The sequence below is a fragment of the Cebidichthys violaceus genome, unplaced genomic scaffold, assembly GCF_023349555.1.
Source record: "Cebidichthys violaceus isolate CVI_PGR_0920_01 unplaced genomic scaffold, fCebVio1.0.p SCAF_54, whole genome shotgun sequence".
In the NCBI taxonomy this organism is placed as follows: Eukaryota; Metazoa; Chordata; class Actinopteri; order Perciformes; family Stichaeidae; genus Cebidichthys; species Cebidichthys violaceus.
The window spans coordinates 1,475,884-1,495,786 of NW_027176750.1; the positions used below are offsets into that span (position 1 = coordinate 1,475,884).

General features: G+C 40.3%; 1 protein-coding gene across 1 annotated transcript in view; it reads left to right on the forward strand.

The window, feature by feature from the left end:
• The first annotated feature begins 5,183 nt into the window (after positions 1-5,183).
• arid5b (AT-rich interaction domain 5B) overlaps positions 5,184-19,903 on the forward strand; it is a 72,926-nt gene continuing 58,206 nt past the window's right edge. The window contains exons 1-3 of the mRNA XM_068731873.1: positions 5,184-5,204; positions 5,531-5,785; positions 16,137-16,371. Coding sequence (XP_068587974.1) covers positions 5,184-5,204; positions 5,531-5,785; positions 16,137-16,371 — 511 coding nt within the window. The remainder of the gene's footprint in view (positions 5,205-5,530; positions 5,786-16,136; positions 16,372-19,903) is intronic.

Below are 19,903 nucleotides of genomic sequence, written 5' to 3' on the forward strand. Positions count from 1 at the left end.
TCTCCTGTTACCTTTCCTAAAGTCACGCTGCAGACGGGGGCCATTGTCATGTTATTACAGCAGCACAAAGACGTAGGTGTAAAGTTACTATTGAAACGTGTTCCTCCGGACAAATTTACTTGATGGATTTTTAATGTCCCGGTGCTTTCCATTGATGATAGATGGATATCCACTGGGGTAATGCAATTGTGCATGTGGAATTAGTAGGAAAAGGAGTGTGTTGCCCTAATTTCTCAGAAGCGTTCTTGCTTTAGTCATCTGTAGATTTTCATAATGCCTGGCAGTACCATTAGAAATTTGGATCCCAATCACATTGAGAGAGAAATGGATGAGGGAGAGAGTTTGGGCCATAAGTGGTACAATTTATTAAAAAAATATTTTTTAAAAAGTAAAAGTTTTACATTGTGGTTTTGCTCAACTTTCACTTGAGTCAAAGAATTCTTATTTTTTTTTATTTAAAGGTGCAGTGTGTAGGATTTGGCATCATCTAGTGATGATGTTGCAGATTGAAATTCTCCCGTGTGCCAAGTGTGTAGGACATGGGTCACTAATAGGCGGGCCGCGGTCCGGGTCTGGACCCTGACGCGGTTGTACCCAGACCTGGACCTATAACCAATAGATAACTGAGAGTTATTACATTTTGACGGAGCACTTTTCTAGCCTTTACGGCGCTCATTCAGCGGTCCGGGAAACACACCGACCAATTGAATGCGTTTTAAATCACCTCACGCGATGCTACTCAGCCAATCGACTACGTGTTTTCTGATAAGCACCGCGACTCGAGTGAGAAATACATACACATGGGGAGAGACGAGAGACAGAATCTTTGGAGAAGAACGTATGTCAACAGAAGCATTTGTCATGGATAGTGTGGCTTTTTTGGTTGACATCACACCTGAATGAACTGTATTTAAAGGTACAGGGGAAGGACACTTTTTTCTAAGATTAAGTACTTTATTTTAAGATGCTCCAGCCCTTGTTTTACTTGAAATGAGAGAAGAACTATTATTTATTATTAGAGACTGTTTTATTTATAATTCATCCAGGCCGATTTGAAACCTGACTATATATATATATATATATATATATATATATATATATATATATATATTGTTGAGATGTTATTTGACAGTCAGTTGTTGACTACATACAGACGTTGGTACAACTATAGGCTACTTCAATATACTGTATATGGCACTAAATCATAGCGCATGTTAGACATTGTTGTCATGTTCCAGTTCTGGAGTTTGGACCTCTTTGAATATTAATTGAATACCCCTGGTCTAAATGGTACACACTGTTCTTTTAAGACAACTTGCATCTCTATCACTTAGTTTGCATTAAGTACGTTAGGCCCCAAAACATTCCCAGGCTTATTGAGCAGCATGAGGTAAATGAATACTCACAGTCTATTGATTTCTTATTAGAGCAAAAAAAGCTCCGACAATTGGTACAAAAGTCCATTAATGGTACACAACTGAATATTACCGTGGAAAATTACGTTTCACTTGCTAGTTGCTATCGTTGCCTGTCTGCTGTTTGGCGGGTAGTGCACAGTGACTTATCAGACCAAAGCGATTAGCTAAAAGGCTCTAAACGCTCCGTAGAGTTGAAGGGAGCTGCAGAGTCAAGTGATAATTATCTCTGGGTTTGTTACTTCGAGCAACCCCTTTCAAATATGTGATTTATTGCTAATGTGGAGATGTTGAAGATATCACACAATAACAGTTGTAGTATATTGACGACTTCTCTCTGATCACTGGGTGAGCTGCAGCTTCTGTGTCCAGATTCAACTATAAAGCAAATCATTTTGTGTGTGTTTTGAATAAAAGCCAGTAATATAAAAAGATTACACTGCGATTTAATGACTTTTTTTTGTTTTATGATGACCATCAATTAATTTGGTTTTATTGTATTTATAAATACAAAAAGTTTATGTTTTATGTTGAATGTATTATTTATTAGGTTTTGCACATTGCTTGGCAATTTAATGAGGAATAATTGATGAAGATTGTCAAAAGTGTATTAAATGAACATTTCTTTCATTTGGTAGAGGCTCATAAGCCTAATTAACTTTTTTGTTCAAAGGAACGAAGAAATGCAAATAAATCATTTCCCCTTCGCTTTCTTCTGGGTTGGACCATCAAAGGGTTGATTTAATTTATCTTTGCAGCTCTCTGTGAGTTAATTTCGTACCTGTAGCTCTAATACTATTTTTAAGGCATTCTAACATTCATATTCATCATTAAGATGGTCAGAATTATGTAGGAATATGCTATTTTGATGGCTTTTGTATTGCTTTGCTGTGGTTGTAACGGTAACCCCAGCTCTCCTATTTTGGGATGACTTTCCAAACTCATTTGTGGCTCCCTGCTGATGCTGCCTCATTTGGTAGAATGTGGAACACCTGTGCTTAGAAAAGCCAAGCTTTTACCACTCATCCTCTATACTTGTCTGCTATACGCAACAAATAAGCTAGCTTCTGCCACAGGTCTTTGTCCAGTTTCTCGCATTATTTCCCATAATAATGCCTTTTTAGTGCCTCCATTGTGGAGATTGTTCAGGCTTCTTTGCTCACTCACATGCAGTCAACACAGAACTGTATCGGTGGTGCAAACAAGTTTTGCGTCCGAGATTTGAAAATGAAACAAAGACAATTCGTATTGTGAGTGATTTTATTTCACTCAACCACTCAGCAAAATGCCCCAATAAACAATTTTGCAAGCAATGATTGCAAAAGTGGAAAGACAGCTTGAGAATGTAAACAGTCTGAAGTGAAAAAAAAAAACTCCTCCTGCAGGATTCACAACCCACATATGTGGCTGGACTTAAAGAGGGTTACTTTCAGATTTACTGAAGGGGATTTGAGCTGTAACCAGTGCGCCTGAAATTAATGTCAAACTGTTCAATATGGCTTACAGTGTATCCCTCAAGCTACTTATTTGTCTACAGACTAATCCAGAGCCCTTATTATTTTAATTCATTCATTCTTTTCATGTTTTCAGTTCACTCGCGACGTTGAGCCATGTAAAAATATCTTATTGATGTCCTTCATGCAATCTTATCTAATCACAAAGACATGTCGAGATAAAGAGAAGCAGAAGAGATCAAACATATTGACTTCACACTAAACATGCAGCATGCGCTATACCTACCAATCAGTTTTGAGAAAATGTTCCTAATATTATGACATTAAACCATCACATTTGTCTCGATGAAGATTTGATCAACATGAAGCTCCGCTCACATCAACTGGCATCAATATCTGCATCACAACGTTGCAGTCGCTGCGCTCGGCTCTGTCTGTTGACAAGCAAACACTTGCAATTGCCAGATAAGAGCTCTAGTGGTGCCATTGATTAACCAGGGACTTCATTATAGTGGCTGCCATTAACAATGCAACCCCATTGATTCAGCCACTGAAAAGGCTGGGAGAGAAATCGGGAGAGATAACACTTAAGAGTCGCGGTTTATATGAGATTCACTGCAGGATTCCAACACTGCAGCAGCCGTATGTAAGACAACGAGCCTCTGTGTAACCCAACGGATGCACTGAACTTGTACTTAAAATATCTAAGCGTCACAGAACATTGCCTCAGCTGTTTTAGTATTAATACATCATGTTCTTTGAATAGAGGGCAGTGAAGAGAAACTGCTGATGCAATTTAAATTTTAGAGGACTGAAATTATGATCCTGCTCTCAAATGTTCTATATTGTATGATGTTGCATTATAATGGTCTATTGCACCTCATTGGGGTAAAAGGCATCTATCAGCCTTGATTCCACTATATGTCTTTAAGATAACGACCAGACAGACATTCATAACAGCAGCAGAACCAGAAGAGAAAAACATGTCCGTTTGGTAGACAGGAAAACACTTAACTGGATGTGAATTAATGCGCCTGTATGCTCTGCCCGTTATTTCAGGGGGGGAAAAAAAGCGCATTGCGTAATAGTGTACTTGAAATAGCTGGTGTCAGAAGTAGGCCCATGTCGCTGTTGCATGCTCTGTGATCTGAGTAGTGGATAAATGCAGGGCAAAGGGTGGATGACGGCGTAGAAACAGCACAGCGCTGTGGACGGAGCCGGTACTTCTCAACACATTATTTATTCCAGACAGCCGATAAAATACAGCTGACACATTCACCAGCGGAGACCGAAAGGACAATGAGTCCACACATGTAAATAGAAACAGTGAAGTTTGTGCAACTTTGTCTAAATATCGTAGCTGTATTTAATAATCCATAGCTTTGTATTGGTATTGTAACACCTTTTGTTATTCCCCAGGTGTTGTAAGCCTAATCAATATCAATCAACATAATTATATAAAAGGCTTTGCTCGTGCAAATGTGTAAACCCGTGTCACATTTATTCCGCTGTCTTCACAAGGTCAGCGCAGCGTCCTAGGATGATTTATGTCTGCATAATGGACCGCCTCGTGAATTCTGTCTCGTGACGCCCCGCTTTTCTAACTCGGCCAATTTTTGTCTTTTCATGCTCGCCTCAAAATATCCAAAAAGGCCATTATTTTTCGGCATTAACGCCAACCCGCGCGCTTGAGCTCCAAAGCATCGCAAGTTCCGCTCAAAGCAAAGCCGGCACCTCACGAGTCCCCACATTGCCTTTTGAGGAATCATTTGATAGCCCTATTAACTTTCATGTAACATTGTTTCTTGAAGGCATCCACAGCAAGCGCCTCAGTGTCATTACTGTGAGAAATGTGCTTTCATAGTGAACGTCTTTTACAGAAGTCCTGGAAGACACAAGGTCTCAGAAAAGCCCATAAACGCGGTATATGAGCACAAATTATGCTTCTATGGGCAGATAATTTCCTGAAAACGGTATTTAGTATTTTTAAATACAACTACCATCTACTGATGTTTGAAAATTATTTGTGTGTATGATTATATGTCAATATTTATGTCTGAACACGTGATTACGCTTAATAGAAATTCGCCCAAAAAATCACGGTCTAATATTTACTGATATAAATAAATACACATACTTTCCCAGTATATCATGCAGTACATTTACCACAAAACGTATTTTTGCAGCACTCTTAATCGACTTATACACGATGTTTTAAACTCTACAGAAATGTGTCCCTTACAGGACCTTCGCGATCCATTCAAGCCAGCAAGTTTGGAGAGCGTGTTGAGTTTAATCAATTCATAACGTCGAGATGGAGCCGAACTCACTGAAGGTAACGTTTGTTATCAACCGTCTATTTATTTTATTTTCGCATTGCGCTAATCGCCATTTACTGTAAGATGTACTCACGTGCCTAATCCACAAAAGTTTGCCACATTGCCTTTAGCATGACCACATCTGTGTCATATGTTGAACATTAAAAATAGTTACATGATACTAATTATGTGCAGGAAACTGAGATGTCCTTATGTGATATTTGCCAACCGTGCGTAATTACGCAGGGATGTTTGAAACGTTTGTGTCCACTTAGGCGCGATTTGTTTACCAAATGAGTTGATAAGCCATTCATTAATTTCTCTGTTTGTGTTTCCTCTACAGTGGGTGGGCTCGTCTTGCGGTTTACATGGACCATATATATTCTATAAAGCCTTTAAATTTCACCGGGACGGCAAACCAAGGATTCTGTCTCTCGGAGACTTTTTCTTCGTCAGATGTAAACCGGAGGATCCTATTTGCATAGCGGAGCTTCAGCTGCTCTGGGAAGAAAGAACAAGCAAGCAACTTTTATCAAGCTCCAAACTTTATTTTCTACCCGAGGATACTCCCCAGGGACGGACAGGCATTCATGGAGAGGTAGGACTATTAATTCATAATGGGTAATTAGGAATGGTTGGTGTTACAACGTGTTTATTCTCTGTACGCTATCTTGTTCGCGAGTATTTTATTAAACAGCCTCTTTTCTGCATTAAGAGTTGGCAGTGGATGTTTGGTCTCCGGTGGCAGACATTCGCATACACGAGTGCATCAATACTGACATTGATGTGCCCGAGCAGCTAAATGATTGACCTACTATGTGTTGTATTTGTTCCCTAGTTTTACTTTAACCTATTTGCCTATTGTGGTGTCAACTGCTGAATGTGCACTTGTCCAGCTGCGCTCAATAAGGCTGCTGCTGCGCTCTATGGGGTTAATTGTGTTATAAAGGGGAAAATCCGCAAGAATCCTGCGCTTAGGCTCTGTCATTTCATTTCTTGGTAAACCGTGTCAAATACTGACATATGGGCGGAAATTGCGAAACGGTAATGAACACATGGGGTCAACCTGGCTCAGATCGTTCGGTACGATAGTTATTAGATATTTTGTAATGCCGCCTGATGTTGAAAGAGGCAGAGCGAGTCATAAAGCGTGGCGGAGCACACAGCCAGCGCTGACACGTTTTTTTTTAACTACTCCGCGTTTTGCATATTTTTTCCATGTGGACATTTCCATCCTCAACAATGTTGATATTGTCAGTTCACATATGAGGCAGCACTTAAAACGCCTCCGCGTTACATTACGCTGTTGTTGGCACAGAAAGGGAATAGTTATGATTGACTGTGGCCATATGTGGCGCTTGTGATCCGGTTACATCGTTGCACTGAATGGCATTACTCAGATATCGAGGGTTCTTCTCATCGGCTGTTAAAACAAATGCTGTGCTGTTTTCCCCGCCGATATTCCTCAAGCAGCGACTACAGCACTTTAATTACTACTCTCTGCTTGTGATCACTTGCGGCTGGATGGAAATTATTCTCTGCTGCTGTTATATTGTTTATAGGGAGGGACAAAGCCGTGTTTGTACTCCACTCTTCCGCTGATGGTTTACTTACATTCTTTCCTCTTGAGTAATAGAGTGGCTATCGCATTTCCCTTTCATGAGAAAGGTGGCTATTTATGGGCTGTCGCTTAGACAAGCTATCATCTTTGTGGCAGACTTCTTCTATGAACGGGTATCATCTCCTGAAGCCCCCTCGCTTTAGCCTTTAACACGCTGCAATTATTTAGTAATTACTTTGAGTGCATGCGCCGCCGATTCCAAGGCCACAGTTGCGCAACGACATGTCAGCTCCGCCCCTTACCCAAAGACTTATTTGCATTTCAAAGTGCTTACATTCCAGTCCATTTGGGTTTATCTGGAAAATATTACATTAACTACCAGAAGGGCTGCAGTGCCGACGCAAATCAAATCTCAAAGAATTCAAGGAAACACTGAAGGATTCAAGAGGAAACGCAGCTGCTGTAGTTTGTGTTTTTAATAACAGAGTACAAGCATAAGAGGAATACAAGCTATCTCCCTGCATGAATTATGCAGCAACTTGCATCACAGCACGCCATCCTGCATGCACCAGAGACACATGCACATGCTTTGAAGTTGCAGTCTTGTAATAGAATAAACTAGACTATGAAGTATTATAAATTGAGGATGATATGTTTTAAGTGCAGTGTAGGTGTCTGCCGGCTGATCTCAATTAAAGGGCTTGTCGAGCCTCCTGCTCTCAGCAAATCGGACTACTTACTGTATTACACAGCGGAAATTGCCCTGACAACTTCAAGTCAGTTTATGACCTTCACTGAGACCATTCAGATTCTCGCTGACTTTGCCCCATAACAGTAATCTGCACTGTGTGAGTCAGCGAGGAGCGTTTACAGATGCAACCCATAATCCAGAAAACAAACATGAAGGGTAAACCAGCATCACAAAAAGATGTGACATTAAAACTCACTGGCTGTTAAAATTGCACGCCTGAGTGATGAATGTGTGAAAAGATGACTTGTTTTTTAAAACGTAAACACTAGAGAGGAGTTCATGTAGGGAAGTGGAGTTTATAAAGCTCACATTAGTCATTTTTCTTCAGGACTCTGGCAGCGTATGAAGACAGATTAATGGCTGTGGAGTTACCCTGTGAATCTGTAATTGACTGGCTGAAAATCAGGAGTTCAAATTAGCCTATGGTTATGGTTACTCAGATATGAACTTGATAACATACAGCTCTCAGGAAGTGTGCTATTTTCACAAGGTTTCAGTGCTAAAAGTGCACATCATGAGGTAAAGCCACAACTTGGTGTCATTGAGCCTCGTGACATTTATTCTTAGTTTGACTTTTGAATATTTTCACACATAAAACAGAAGCAGCGTTTAACATTTGATGTGTAAACAACCCGGGCTGTGTTTCTCCTTTTCTCTGTGAGATCACGTCTCATACGGTATTATCTTAAGCCTGAAGCACAATATCCCCCAAACACCCAAAGGCACAACTTTTTCAGAACATCAGAATAGCCTTATATTGAACCAGCTTACTGGAATTGAATTACTGATTCACTTGTGTTTTCAGCACTGAGGTATGATGTAATTTCCTGGTTGTTTCTCAGGTATTTGTTTGCTCTCAGCCTCTCCTGCGCTGTGTCGCCATGTTTTGCTGTGCTGTGCAGTGACAAGAGGAACCAACCCATGACCTACTGTGCTTGTTTTTCTTCTGTCACAGGGTTGGAGGTCAATTCCTTTTTAAATGTAGCCAGCTTTAAATCCAGTCAGCTTTGGCTGGAAATAGAAATGGTGATTCATTGAATAAACCTGGCGCTCCCGGCCTGTGTTTGCTGAGTAGTTGGTGAACAGATCCAGAGAAATTGTATAAGTCTATCTATTTATTTATTTGATTTGTTATTGTAATTTATTTATTCTGGGTTAATTATTAAGTCCATATGTGGAGGAAGCTTTATTTTTCATTGCATCTCAGCCTGACAAGCAGTGTTTACCCCCACCAGTTGAGCTCTGCTTGCTCTTTAAACAGGCTTTGTGTCGAGTTGCTCACCCATTATGACAAACCCTCTTTTGGGGCCTCTGCTCTATTTGTGTGCCTGCAAACTGCCACTGACTAAACAGTCACATGTGTTTTAAAACTCATTGAGTGACACATTACTTCTTCTCGCTCCAAGTCGCCTGCCTCTCCTGCTGGTGTGCTCGCCGGCTGCAATACTTTCTGTTTTTGGACTCCTTATTTCAGGAGAGAGCTGTTGTAGATAACAGCTCGCTGCACACAACACCCACTTATTGTGCTCTCTGCTTCAGGCGGTTAATTACTTATGCTTATCTAATACTATATATCCCACTTTAGTGCAAATACAGCAAGGCAATCTTAATGGGAATTCACAACTGCTGAGAATATTTCTGGATCATGTTATATTAATGTGCTATTATCATCACCTCTGATTTCATCTGACCTCTCTTCTCCTCTATTCTGTCCCTCTAGCTGACAAGGCTTTGGCACACACACTCACTCACTCACACACACACACATGCACACGCACACACACGTTCATACACACACACACACACATACACTGACAGGCTGGGGACTGCAGCACTAGGCCAGTATTGATTGCTGTGGAAAACACTTTGGCATGCGTCCAGAGCCATTTCTTCAGTACATGGCAGTAGTCCATGCATGTGTTTCAGTGCTTGGAAAGCCAGCTTGTAGGGAAATTAGATTGTATTCATTTGCTGCTTCTTTGATTTTTCCTGAGGGAAAAACCCTGAATGGGTAATTCAGGCATCTGGGATGCTAGTTGAGTTAAGTGTAAGTGGCTTAGATATGCGACTAGCATTTTGATGGATAAGGTCGTTCTGCTGAATGACTCGAGTTTAAATGTGATATGGCGCGCTTTTACAGTGATCTTTTTTAGAACATCCATACTGCCGCCGTGTCTTGTCCAGTCCGCGCATCATACCAAATCTCCCCATTCACACAACAATAGCAGGAATTTAGGTGGTGGGGGGTGGGGGGGGGGGGGCTTTTAGCGTGCATGTGTAGCTTGCGTGCATGTGCCTCCTCCTGCCGCAGAACAAGTCATTAACTCTGAACACTGCCCTCCAGTGAATTCCTCACCATTGCTGAAATAGCATGTAAATTATTGCCAGCTTTTTAGGATAGTGTAATTTAAAACCTTTAAAACTGAATACCCTGGACTTCAAAGGCCATAAAAAAAACCCACTAATATTTCCCATTTGGTTAAGGAGTTGTCATTCTCATCCTTCACAATCTTCTGATTCTTCTCACCACACTGTTTTGTGTCTTTGCCTCCTAAGTAATGATATGTTACAGCAGCGGACAGTTTGTCAAGGGACTTTTGATGCTCTTTAGTCCGTTTTTTTCCACTTTGTCATTGACTAACCACTTGAACAGGCAAACATTTGCCTTGATGCATGACTCCAGTGCCCCCAGCTACAGTGGATCGTTATTATAACCTTTGAGGAGAATACAGCCACAGATGAGAAGCTTTTGCTTAAGAATCCAGCCAATATTTCTCTTGTGTGTCTTTCAATAGAAAGACGTGGAAGCATTCAATCTGGGTTTTTTTGTTTTTTTTTTGTCTTGTGCATGCATTTGTTAAAATACAAGAGTACAAAGCTGCTGTGATTCAAGGGAGCTGACGCAGCTTTTTCGTGGTGTCACCTTACATGATGGATGCCTCACCCACTTTCGGAAAACCTTTGAAAACTCCTGTTATCTCTCCCTTTTTCCCTGTCATTATCACTGCGAAAGAATGCTAAGTTCATATATCACCCCAGCTCATGTGAGCGCAATCTGTTAATGGAATCAGTGAATAAAAGATGAGTTCAGCACCCCTGCAGATATTACAGCAACGTTTATGCATATGAATAAACTGCATGCATTAAGTGGCAGAACATTATGTACAATGATTCTCACCTTTTTAAGTGTTGTACCTTGAACTCTTTATAGTCTTGAGGCAGTCTCAAAAAACATATTCTAATTCAATTGTCCCTGGCTTACTCCCCAGAGCTCCCTTTTTAATTCCTAGATAAGTTTGTTTTGGGACACTGAAGCCAAGGTCAGTCACGGGGAGGGGAGATAGATAATGAACTCATATTGTGTTTCATATTCTGGTTCTCTCTCGCCCGCTTTCGTTCCCTCTCCTTCTTCTGCTCTGTCTCCTCATTGTCCATGTCACCATGTCCATTACTCAATTACTAATCTCTTTTGGCCTTAGGAATTCCAGTGCTGACCTCTCTGAGGCAGCAGGCTGAAACCTTCCCAGCATGACAGGGGCACTGTGTGTGTATGTGTATGTATGTGTGTGTGTGTGTGTGTGTGTGTGTGTGTGTGTGTGTGTGTGCGTGTGTGAATGTGTGTACCCACAGTATAGAAAGACACCCACCCACCAGGAGCGTGCACCCCTTGACTCCCGAGCTGAAAGTCCTGTCCGAGCGATGAGACGCTCCGCCGCAGAACGCTGACAGTCAGGAATGTCTCCCTCACTGTTGGCGCACAGTGGCGTGGATTTCTCGCAGGGAATTGTTCAGAGTGATATGGAATATTTAAGGGTGAATTGTTTCTAATTGGATCACCGTATACAGAATTGGGAATTTCCCTCGTGTGCCGTTTTGCCACCAGTGCACCGCCGCATCCATATAAATTGAATGATATGGATTTTAATTTCAATGAGATTGCTGGAGTCACGGGTTGCTGGAACAGACTTATCTACAGTTTCACAGCAGAAGTCTGTTTTTCTCCACTTTCAGTCCATTATGTGCCGTCATCGCAATAAATTCACCCCGTAATGTTTTTGGAGATATCTTGCTGCTGCGGTAGTAACATAAATTATTGATAGAAGAACGGAGACGGAATGTAACATTCAGCTGTTAATGTGTCACCTTGCATTTTAACTCAATCATAAAACAAGCAGTTGGAGAATGTGCACGTTTATTGACGTAGCCGAGGTACAATTCTGGCAACACATTAAGCCGTTTAGTGTGTGATTCAATTTCAGAGTGTGTACATGCTCTTAATGCATCTGTGTAGGAAGTGCCACTGAAATGACACCAGGCTGTTTTGGTATGTTGCTGATGTGGAGTGTCACCTCTTGGCTGGGGGCTTGCAGTCCTATGACCTATATTATCAAGTGGCCTGCTGGCTGTGTCTGCCGCTTTGCTTAACTATCAGCTGCCTAACTGGAAATGACAGGACAGTGTGGATGAGCAGCATTTACAGAAGAGCAGGTTTCTAAAGCACATCTTTGAAACCCCAAATCTGATGAATGCTGCTGGTTTGATTAATCTGTGCAATGTCTAGTGCTGAAGGAATTAGTCGATTAATTGATTTGACAGAAAATGAATTGACAACAATTATAGTGTTAGATGGATCATTTAAGTCATTTGTTGAGCAAATATGTATGGCTACAACGATTATTTTGATTGTTTATCAGTCTGTCAATTATTTTCTTCCATTTTCTTCAATTTGTATTTGTTTGTGCCGCAATCATACAATAGTTGAAGCCCAAGTTGATGCCTTTTAAATCTCTTGTTTTGTTACACCAAACAGTCCAAAACCCAAAGAAATTCAATTTATCATTATAATGGACTCAGAAAGCTGGAAAATGCTCACACTTGAGAAGTCGCAACAAGAGAATTATTGGCAGTTTTGAGTAAAAAAACATACAACTTAAACAATTTATTGACTATCAAAACAGTTGCAGATCAATTGTCGGTCAGTTGACTCATTGATTTATAGAATTGTCATTTTATGTGATTGTAAATTGAATAGTTTGAGTTTTGGACTGTTGATTGGACAAAAAGAAGTAATATGAAGTGTTTTTGGTTCATTTTTTACTGAATCAATAATAATCATAAGAGATTATACTATAAAGAAAACAATCATTGTTTACAGCCGTTTTGTCTTCTTCTCATTACTGGTAGAAATTCTTCTGTTTATTTTTTATTTTGTAGAGGCAAACCAGGCTGGTGTAATGCTGTTGTTGTGATGGTTTCTCAATAACTGGTTCTCACAAACCCCTTCCATGGAAATGCAGCACATTTCCTTATTCAATATCCGCCGTAACATTTCTCAATCAAATATCATGACTTCTGCAAACCACAAGCGAGTATGCAGTTTCCTGACTGTACATGCTTCATCACACAGCAGCCCACAGACTTCAGCCAGTGCAAAGTTTGCTGGTGAAGTAAAAGAAAGCTAATGGATGTGGCCTGTTGCAGCTCCGTTCATAGACTGATTATATTCTGGACTGTGTTGACAGCTGCTGAATTGCTCTCACCTGTTGTGTTTTGCTCTCAAGCTGAACAAGTCCCCAAACAGAATCTGTTGACACTCACACAAGGCAGCATGTCATTCAGCTGATGGATATGGTGGGAATGGCTGTGTGTTTCTACGGTTTGCTGTTGCTGTGTGTATGCTCTGGTGTGCTATTGAATTACTTGGAAGTACTGCTGTTTGACTCATACATCAGCCGCAAAACATTCAGCACATTATTTTTGTTTCCAATGGACTCAACTGAGATATTTCATGGTTATGTCTCTCTATATGTGCCGTCAGTAGATTGCATCAAACTACAGTAGCGCATTCTGTGGAGATACAGTACAATGTGCTTATTGGCTGCGGGCTGAATGCTATTTACTGTTGCTCTACATTATTCAAATGGCCTGCTTTTCTGAAGGTAGGAACAGCAGTCAGTTTTTCATTGCATGGAAAGCCAGTTACAACCACCCGCCACCACTTGACAGCTGAAGACAGCTCATTATAAGAAGACCGAAAACCCATGTTTGATGTTTCTACTTAGTGAGGGAGGCACAGCTATATCAAGCTATCCCTCGCAGGCTTTTCCTTTATAAGGAAATGCTGTCTCCAACTGGTTGGGATTTGATATGCCTGTAGTTGCAGATGATGTGAGAACTGAATATGGGTAATTGTATAGACAGAGCACTCAGAGAGAATCTGAAACGCTGAAAAGTCATGTGCTCATGTGTTTGTTTTTATAATATGGCGACTAAATGAAAGGAACACTTTGAAATAACTTTTCAAAACACGGGGAACGCAGCTTAAAATGCCAAGAGACCAGAAAAACTTGACATTTTAAGCTTCACATTGGAAGGATTTACTGCAGAGTTGTCCTTTTGGATTTCATTGGATCGTAAAGGTTTAGCTTTTATTGCGTCTCCCCCTCTCTACATTCATGCATACGGTGATTAAATATGTCAATAATAAGTAAATGAATGTTATTTTAATGCCAGTAATATACAGGCTCTTTGAGGGGATATGTGTACAGGCAGACAGATGCGTGGTAAATTGGAGATAACCAAGGTAAACATCAGAGACCTACTCGGAGTGTCTGCATTTCTGCCTGTACACATCTGTCCTCCAGATTTCCCTGTTTCTGTAATAGCCATCTTCCAGCACACTACTCCACTCTGTCGGTAACAAGCACTTCAGCCATTAGCCCTTCAAATGGAAACACATTTAAGCATCTCCGCTTCCTTGCTTCTCCATCGGACTTGTAGTTCTTCAAGTATGAGAGTTATTAGATGGGGTTGAATCAACCTTAAAAAAAAAAAGAAGGTTGAAGCACATACTGAGAGCAAACCTTATTAAGTAAGCCAGCTGAACAGAATATAGTATGTACACAAACGCGCCACAGTTATATTAGGCTTACCTCAGTGTCAGCCATGCACATCACAGCTATAGATTTCCATTTATAGTTTTCTGACAGTGTCATATTAGTTTTATTGTGTGTCAGGGAGACCACTGGCTCACAGCTTTCTCCTGTTCAATCATTACACTCTCACTCTAACAAATTACATTTCCTCTGCTTCTCTGCACTGTCAAGGTGTAATCACAGCCGCTGTGTTAAAAGCATAAAAAGCTCAACATTCACGGTGAACATCGGCAGCCTGACTTCCTAAATGCTAATCAAAAAGTCTAAAAACATCTACGTCCCCGTTGACATTGATTTAACTGCTGGCATAAATTCAATTCAGCAATCATCCACATCATCCATATTCATGGTGCAGTAATTTACTTACATTAATGTGCATCCACAGCCGTAATGCTACTCGACTTACGCATCAATTTAGTTGATAAATAAGGACGTCCTGTTGTTCGTCCTGTTACTTCTACTAGCTTCTGATTCTGATGTTAATCCCTATTTTAATCCTGTTATTTTCACCCTGATTATGTTCATTTTATACCCCCACATTACTTGCCAGTGGTGGAATGTAACAAAGTACATTTACTCAAGAAATGGACTTATGTATTTTTTGAACTATATACTAGTTCTACTTCTGCATTTTAGAGGGAACTAATGTACTATTTATTCCACTGCATTTTTGACACTTATAGTTCCTACTTTGCTGATTAAGATTTTACATGAAAAAATATGGTATGATGCAGTAGTATACCATTACTCCAACAAGTAGTATACATAAAGTTAAGCATCAAAAATGTATTCCACATTGACAAACTCTGAAACATTAAAATGTATTATTTAGTGACAAAAAAAGAACAATATGATATACTAAAATAACACGTGTGAGCCATTCTTCATAATGACTACTATTTTGCTGATATCACTTCTGTACTTTTACTTAAGCAAAGATTTTAAATTCAGAGGAGGTATTTTTAGACTATGGTATTTCTACTTCTAGTTAAGTAAAGGCTTTGCATACTTCTTTCCCCACTGTTACAAACTCAGTGGAAGTATGGAGAAACACACATAAGGCCAATGCATGTTTTGTATTTCAAAGCAGAGCTATAATTGTAAACAAAACTACTCATTACACATCACCTAACCCACTGTTTATTGAATTAAAGGCTCTAAAATTCAGAGACTTGGTATATTTTAAAATGGCACAAATCAAGACAAGTCAAAAAGAAATACTAAGAATGTATCCAGAAGTTGTTTAAAACGAGAGTAAAGGCACAAATCATTTGAAAGCAATATGTATGTTTAAGCAACAAAGGGTCAAGTCTAATGTCAAAACTCACTGTTTATTTGTTCAAGCGGAGGATTTATGGAACTGAAAATGTCAGGGACGCTTTGTGAGTTTAACAAATACTGAAAAGAAATGGACAAATATAAAAATGTATGCTCAAAATGGCATGTTGGCACTAATGTAGTAGAGAAAGTTCAAAAGTGTATTCTTTTAATCCCAAATTGTTTGTGCAATTATTTACAGAGCAAAATAGATTTCATGCCGATGTGCTGTTTTTGAAATATTTACGTGTCTGTGCAACAAAACTGTTTCAAACAGAGTCGTAAAATTGTGTCAAAATGAAATAATCCATGACCTTGACATAGTTGCATTCAACTCCCTATATGCGCTGATTGTAATTGGGATTCTTCCCCACCTTCCTTACAGCACGAGGTAATTGCAGTGTCTGAGAAGGTGATTGTGCGGCTGGAGGACTTGGTGAAGTGGACGGTACCAGACTTCTCAGGATGGACCCACTGTCTGAAGGCCGAGCCTCTCAAACCCTCTGTGCTGCGGGAGCTGGGGACCAACGGGAGGCGGGAGGCCCTCCACCGCTACCGGGAGAGCACCCTGACCAGCGGACTCAACTTCAAGGATGTCCAGCGGGAGAGGGCACAGCTTGGTGAGCGTCAGCAGAAACCTCAATTTGTTTTGCCGTTTTTGAGGTTGTTTTTTTTTAGCATTTCTTTATTCATAAAGGTTACTGCAGAATTTACAATTTCTCTGAGCTGCTGTGTTGAATGTTTCTGTATTTGTGTCCCGTCTCCACCATAAATCAGCTTATGTTTATTGTCCTTTGGTTGGTTTAACAAGTGTTGTCTTGACTGCAGTAATTCATCAGTGTGTAGTTGGAATTCCTCCCGATATAATGAGCTGAGAATCACGCTAATAGAGGCAGGATAGAGGTAATGGCAGCGTGTTTGCCAACGCATTATTATCCTACAGTATAACAGCTCTTTTTAGAGTGCGACAACAACAAAGGCAGCATTGCAAATATCACATAATTCAGCTGGTAATGTTTTTAAATAATTGAGTCACATCAAACTGCAGTCTACGGCTCCTCCGACGCCGTCTTATCCATCAGTTCAGATCGTAATTGGCTGTGTATCTCTGGAGCTTCAAGGATCATTGCTGTTTGTGTCTGAATGGTTGTCTGGCGTATCCATCATGTATACGGTGCCATTAAGTGTTGGTGATTGTTTGATTCTTGCACCGGGCTCTTTGAGTCTCACGTCAGCATTTCCTATGAATCAGGCCCAACATAAAGCTGGATGTCCCTGTGGATGATTCATCCGATGCAAATAGGAAACTCTGGCATTTGAGCCTAATAATCAGAAAGAACATAATGTTCCCCTTGAAGCTGCTTCCCAGTTATTTGCCTTTCTCTCTCACATGGCTGTGATGTAATGCCTAATACTGATTATAATGGTATAATGTAGCTTAGCAAACATGCTAGAAATACCATCATGTCTTGTCAGATTATATGTATGTATCCTGCTGATTTAAGCCAGGAATTTAATCCTCAATTAATTCATTTTTCATAATCATTTTATGCCTAAAGCCTTTGTGGAAGTGAAACTGTTATAGGCTTGAAAACATGAGCCTTTTTTTTCAGAAAAGAGTGGTTTATTGATGAGTCCTGGACTGTTTTCTGCTCCCGATCTTCCAGGAAGAGAAGCTGTGGTGTGTTTCTGTGTGATGCTGTAATGCCCTTGATTACTCGATATTGCTTGAATCTCATACACAAAAAGGACAAGAGGATCAATAATGGATGCTTTGTTGTTATTCCAGTAATCAATACAGTTTGCTTGTGCTTGTGTGTGTGTGTGTGTGTGTGTGTGTGTGTGTGTGTGTGTGTGTGTGTGTGATTGCTTGCTTTCACAAATAGATGTGTCAGCCTGCTTCTTAAATGATATTATGTTCCATATCAGGGTTTTCTATAAATGTGCTGTTTCGTCCAGGTTTTATAGATTTATCTATTGTCTGTGTAATAACCGGACAATGACGCTATTGCTACTGAGGGGTTGTGTGTGTGTGTGTGTGTGTGTGTGTGTGTGTGTGTGTGTGTGTGTGTGTGTGAATGTGTACGTGTGTGTGTGTGTGTGTGTGTGTGTGTGTGTGTGTGTGTGTTGCTAATGAGCAGCGCTGCCGTTAATGACTCCATCAGGCTGTTTCTAAATGCACTTGTCACTCCGATGGGACACTCCGCCAGAGAATCTGCCCACTCAGCAGAACGGGCTCAGACTCTGGCAGGGCACCAGAGACACACACACAGGCACACACACACACACACACACAGGCACACACACATAGATGGACACATGAACACATGCTACACACCGACAATCAGTGGTGTGCACTCACTTATCCATTTGTTTGTTTGTTCACTACGTCTTTGGCGTGGCTGTTGTTGACAGTCTAACAATATGAGCGATGCGGAGAGTTTGGGAGAGAGTGTGAGATATTACTTATTCTTCAAATGCAAATGCACGTTACTCTGAGCAAGGGTTTGCATAGAAATATGAAATATGCCACTGCAATGCTGCTGACTACCGAAATGAAATATTCATGCCCCAGCAGCAGATCAGATATAAAAGCATCTTGTAGCTGAATGTCTGTAATTCTGTGTAATATTGGCTCATTGACTAAACTGACTTTTTGTGATACAGCTATATGCTCTTTTTTGGATTGTATTTATAAACAGAAGTGGCTGCTCGCTCTTTTTACTTGAATGATGTATTTGCTGATTGTTATTCTTGGTCTGATCTGTAACTATGTCAGAGGAATTGGATTGTTCCCCATAACAGGATACTGCAGCAATACCACAGGCTGCACAGAAAAACATTGTGAGCTAAAGAGCAATAAAATGTGCCATTGTTATCAAGGGAAACCGTTCTTTTTTTTTTTTTCAGTGCATATCCTAACTTTTCCTGGCGCGCTGCCAATGTGAATTAAATGCACTGTTATATATTTTTGTCTCACAGTCAACATATAAAAAATATTGAAAGACAAATCTGTCTGAAATATCAAAATGACACTTATATTTTCCCTGATCTGCATCGCACACATAGAGCAATATGGTTTGGTAAGTGAACAAAGCTCCATTCTGTCTTCAGAAATGCATAAAGGATGAAACCAAAGTAAATTAATTAATTAGAGAAACAAGTGACCTTTGCTGCTGTCCTGCAGCATCGACAGCTGTGACTCTAAAACCTGTGAGGCAGAGACATGATTGGTATGATAATTCAAATTGCAGCTTTCGCCAGGCTTTGAAATGCAGTGTTTTAAAAGTGCGGCTGACCAGGAATAAGAGGACCTTGAGAATGACGTAATGTTCCCATACGCCTTTTAAAACTGAAAGAAAAAGAACAATTAAAGAAACAAAGCGTCAGTCTGTTCCTGCTGTGATTTAGACAAGAACATTGAGATCACTCTAATGTCTGTACTGCACATATGATGATACTGCTTGCAACCAATTAGCTTAGCTTAGCTTAGCATGAAGACTGTAAATGGGGGGGAAACCGTTAGCGTGGCTCTGTCCTATCAATTTTAGTGCTCACAAATTAACATCCTGTTTGTTTAATCTCTACAAAATGTGGTGGACTATTTCTTGGCTGAGTTCCGTAACGTCTTCCTCTTGTTGTCACTGTGTTGTTGCCACAGAGCCAGGCTATCTGTTTCCAGTCTTTGTGCTATAGGCTAACCGACTGCTTGCTGCAGCCTCTTATTTACCTTACAAACATGAGAGTGGTATCATCTAACTCTAAGCTAAAGGATGAAAAGAGTTTACAAAATGTTGATTTTAGTATGCAGCGTTTTTCAAGGATCTCCATGAGCTAAAAACATAACAATCTGTCTCCTTTTGGCCTGCATGTAACACAAAGGACATTAATCACCTTACAAACAGTGTAGTTTCCCACATACAGTAAACCAAGGCCAATAATCTCATCACTCAAATAATTCTTCGAGTGCATGAAGAGTGATGTATTGTACTTTGCAGTCTTTACATAATCTGTAATGTGATTCACTTAATCAGGTAAGGCAAACTGTCCACTCAGTTTATCTTGTATTGGACTGAGCATTAGAGCTTCTTTTTACTGTTCAATCCACATGGGATGACTTGCCAGGGAAGTTTACATTCTGCCCCACTATCT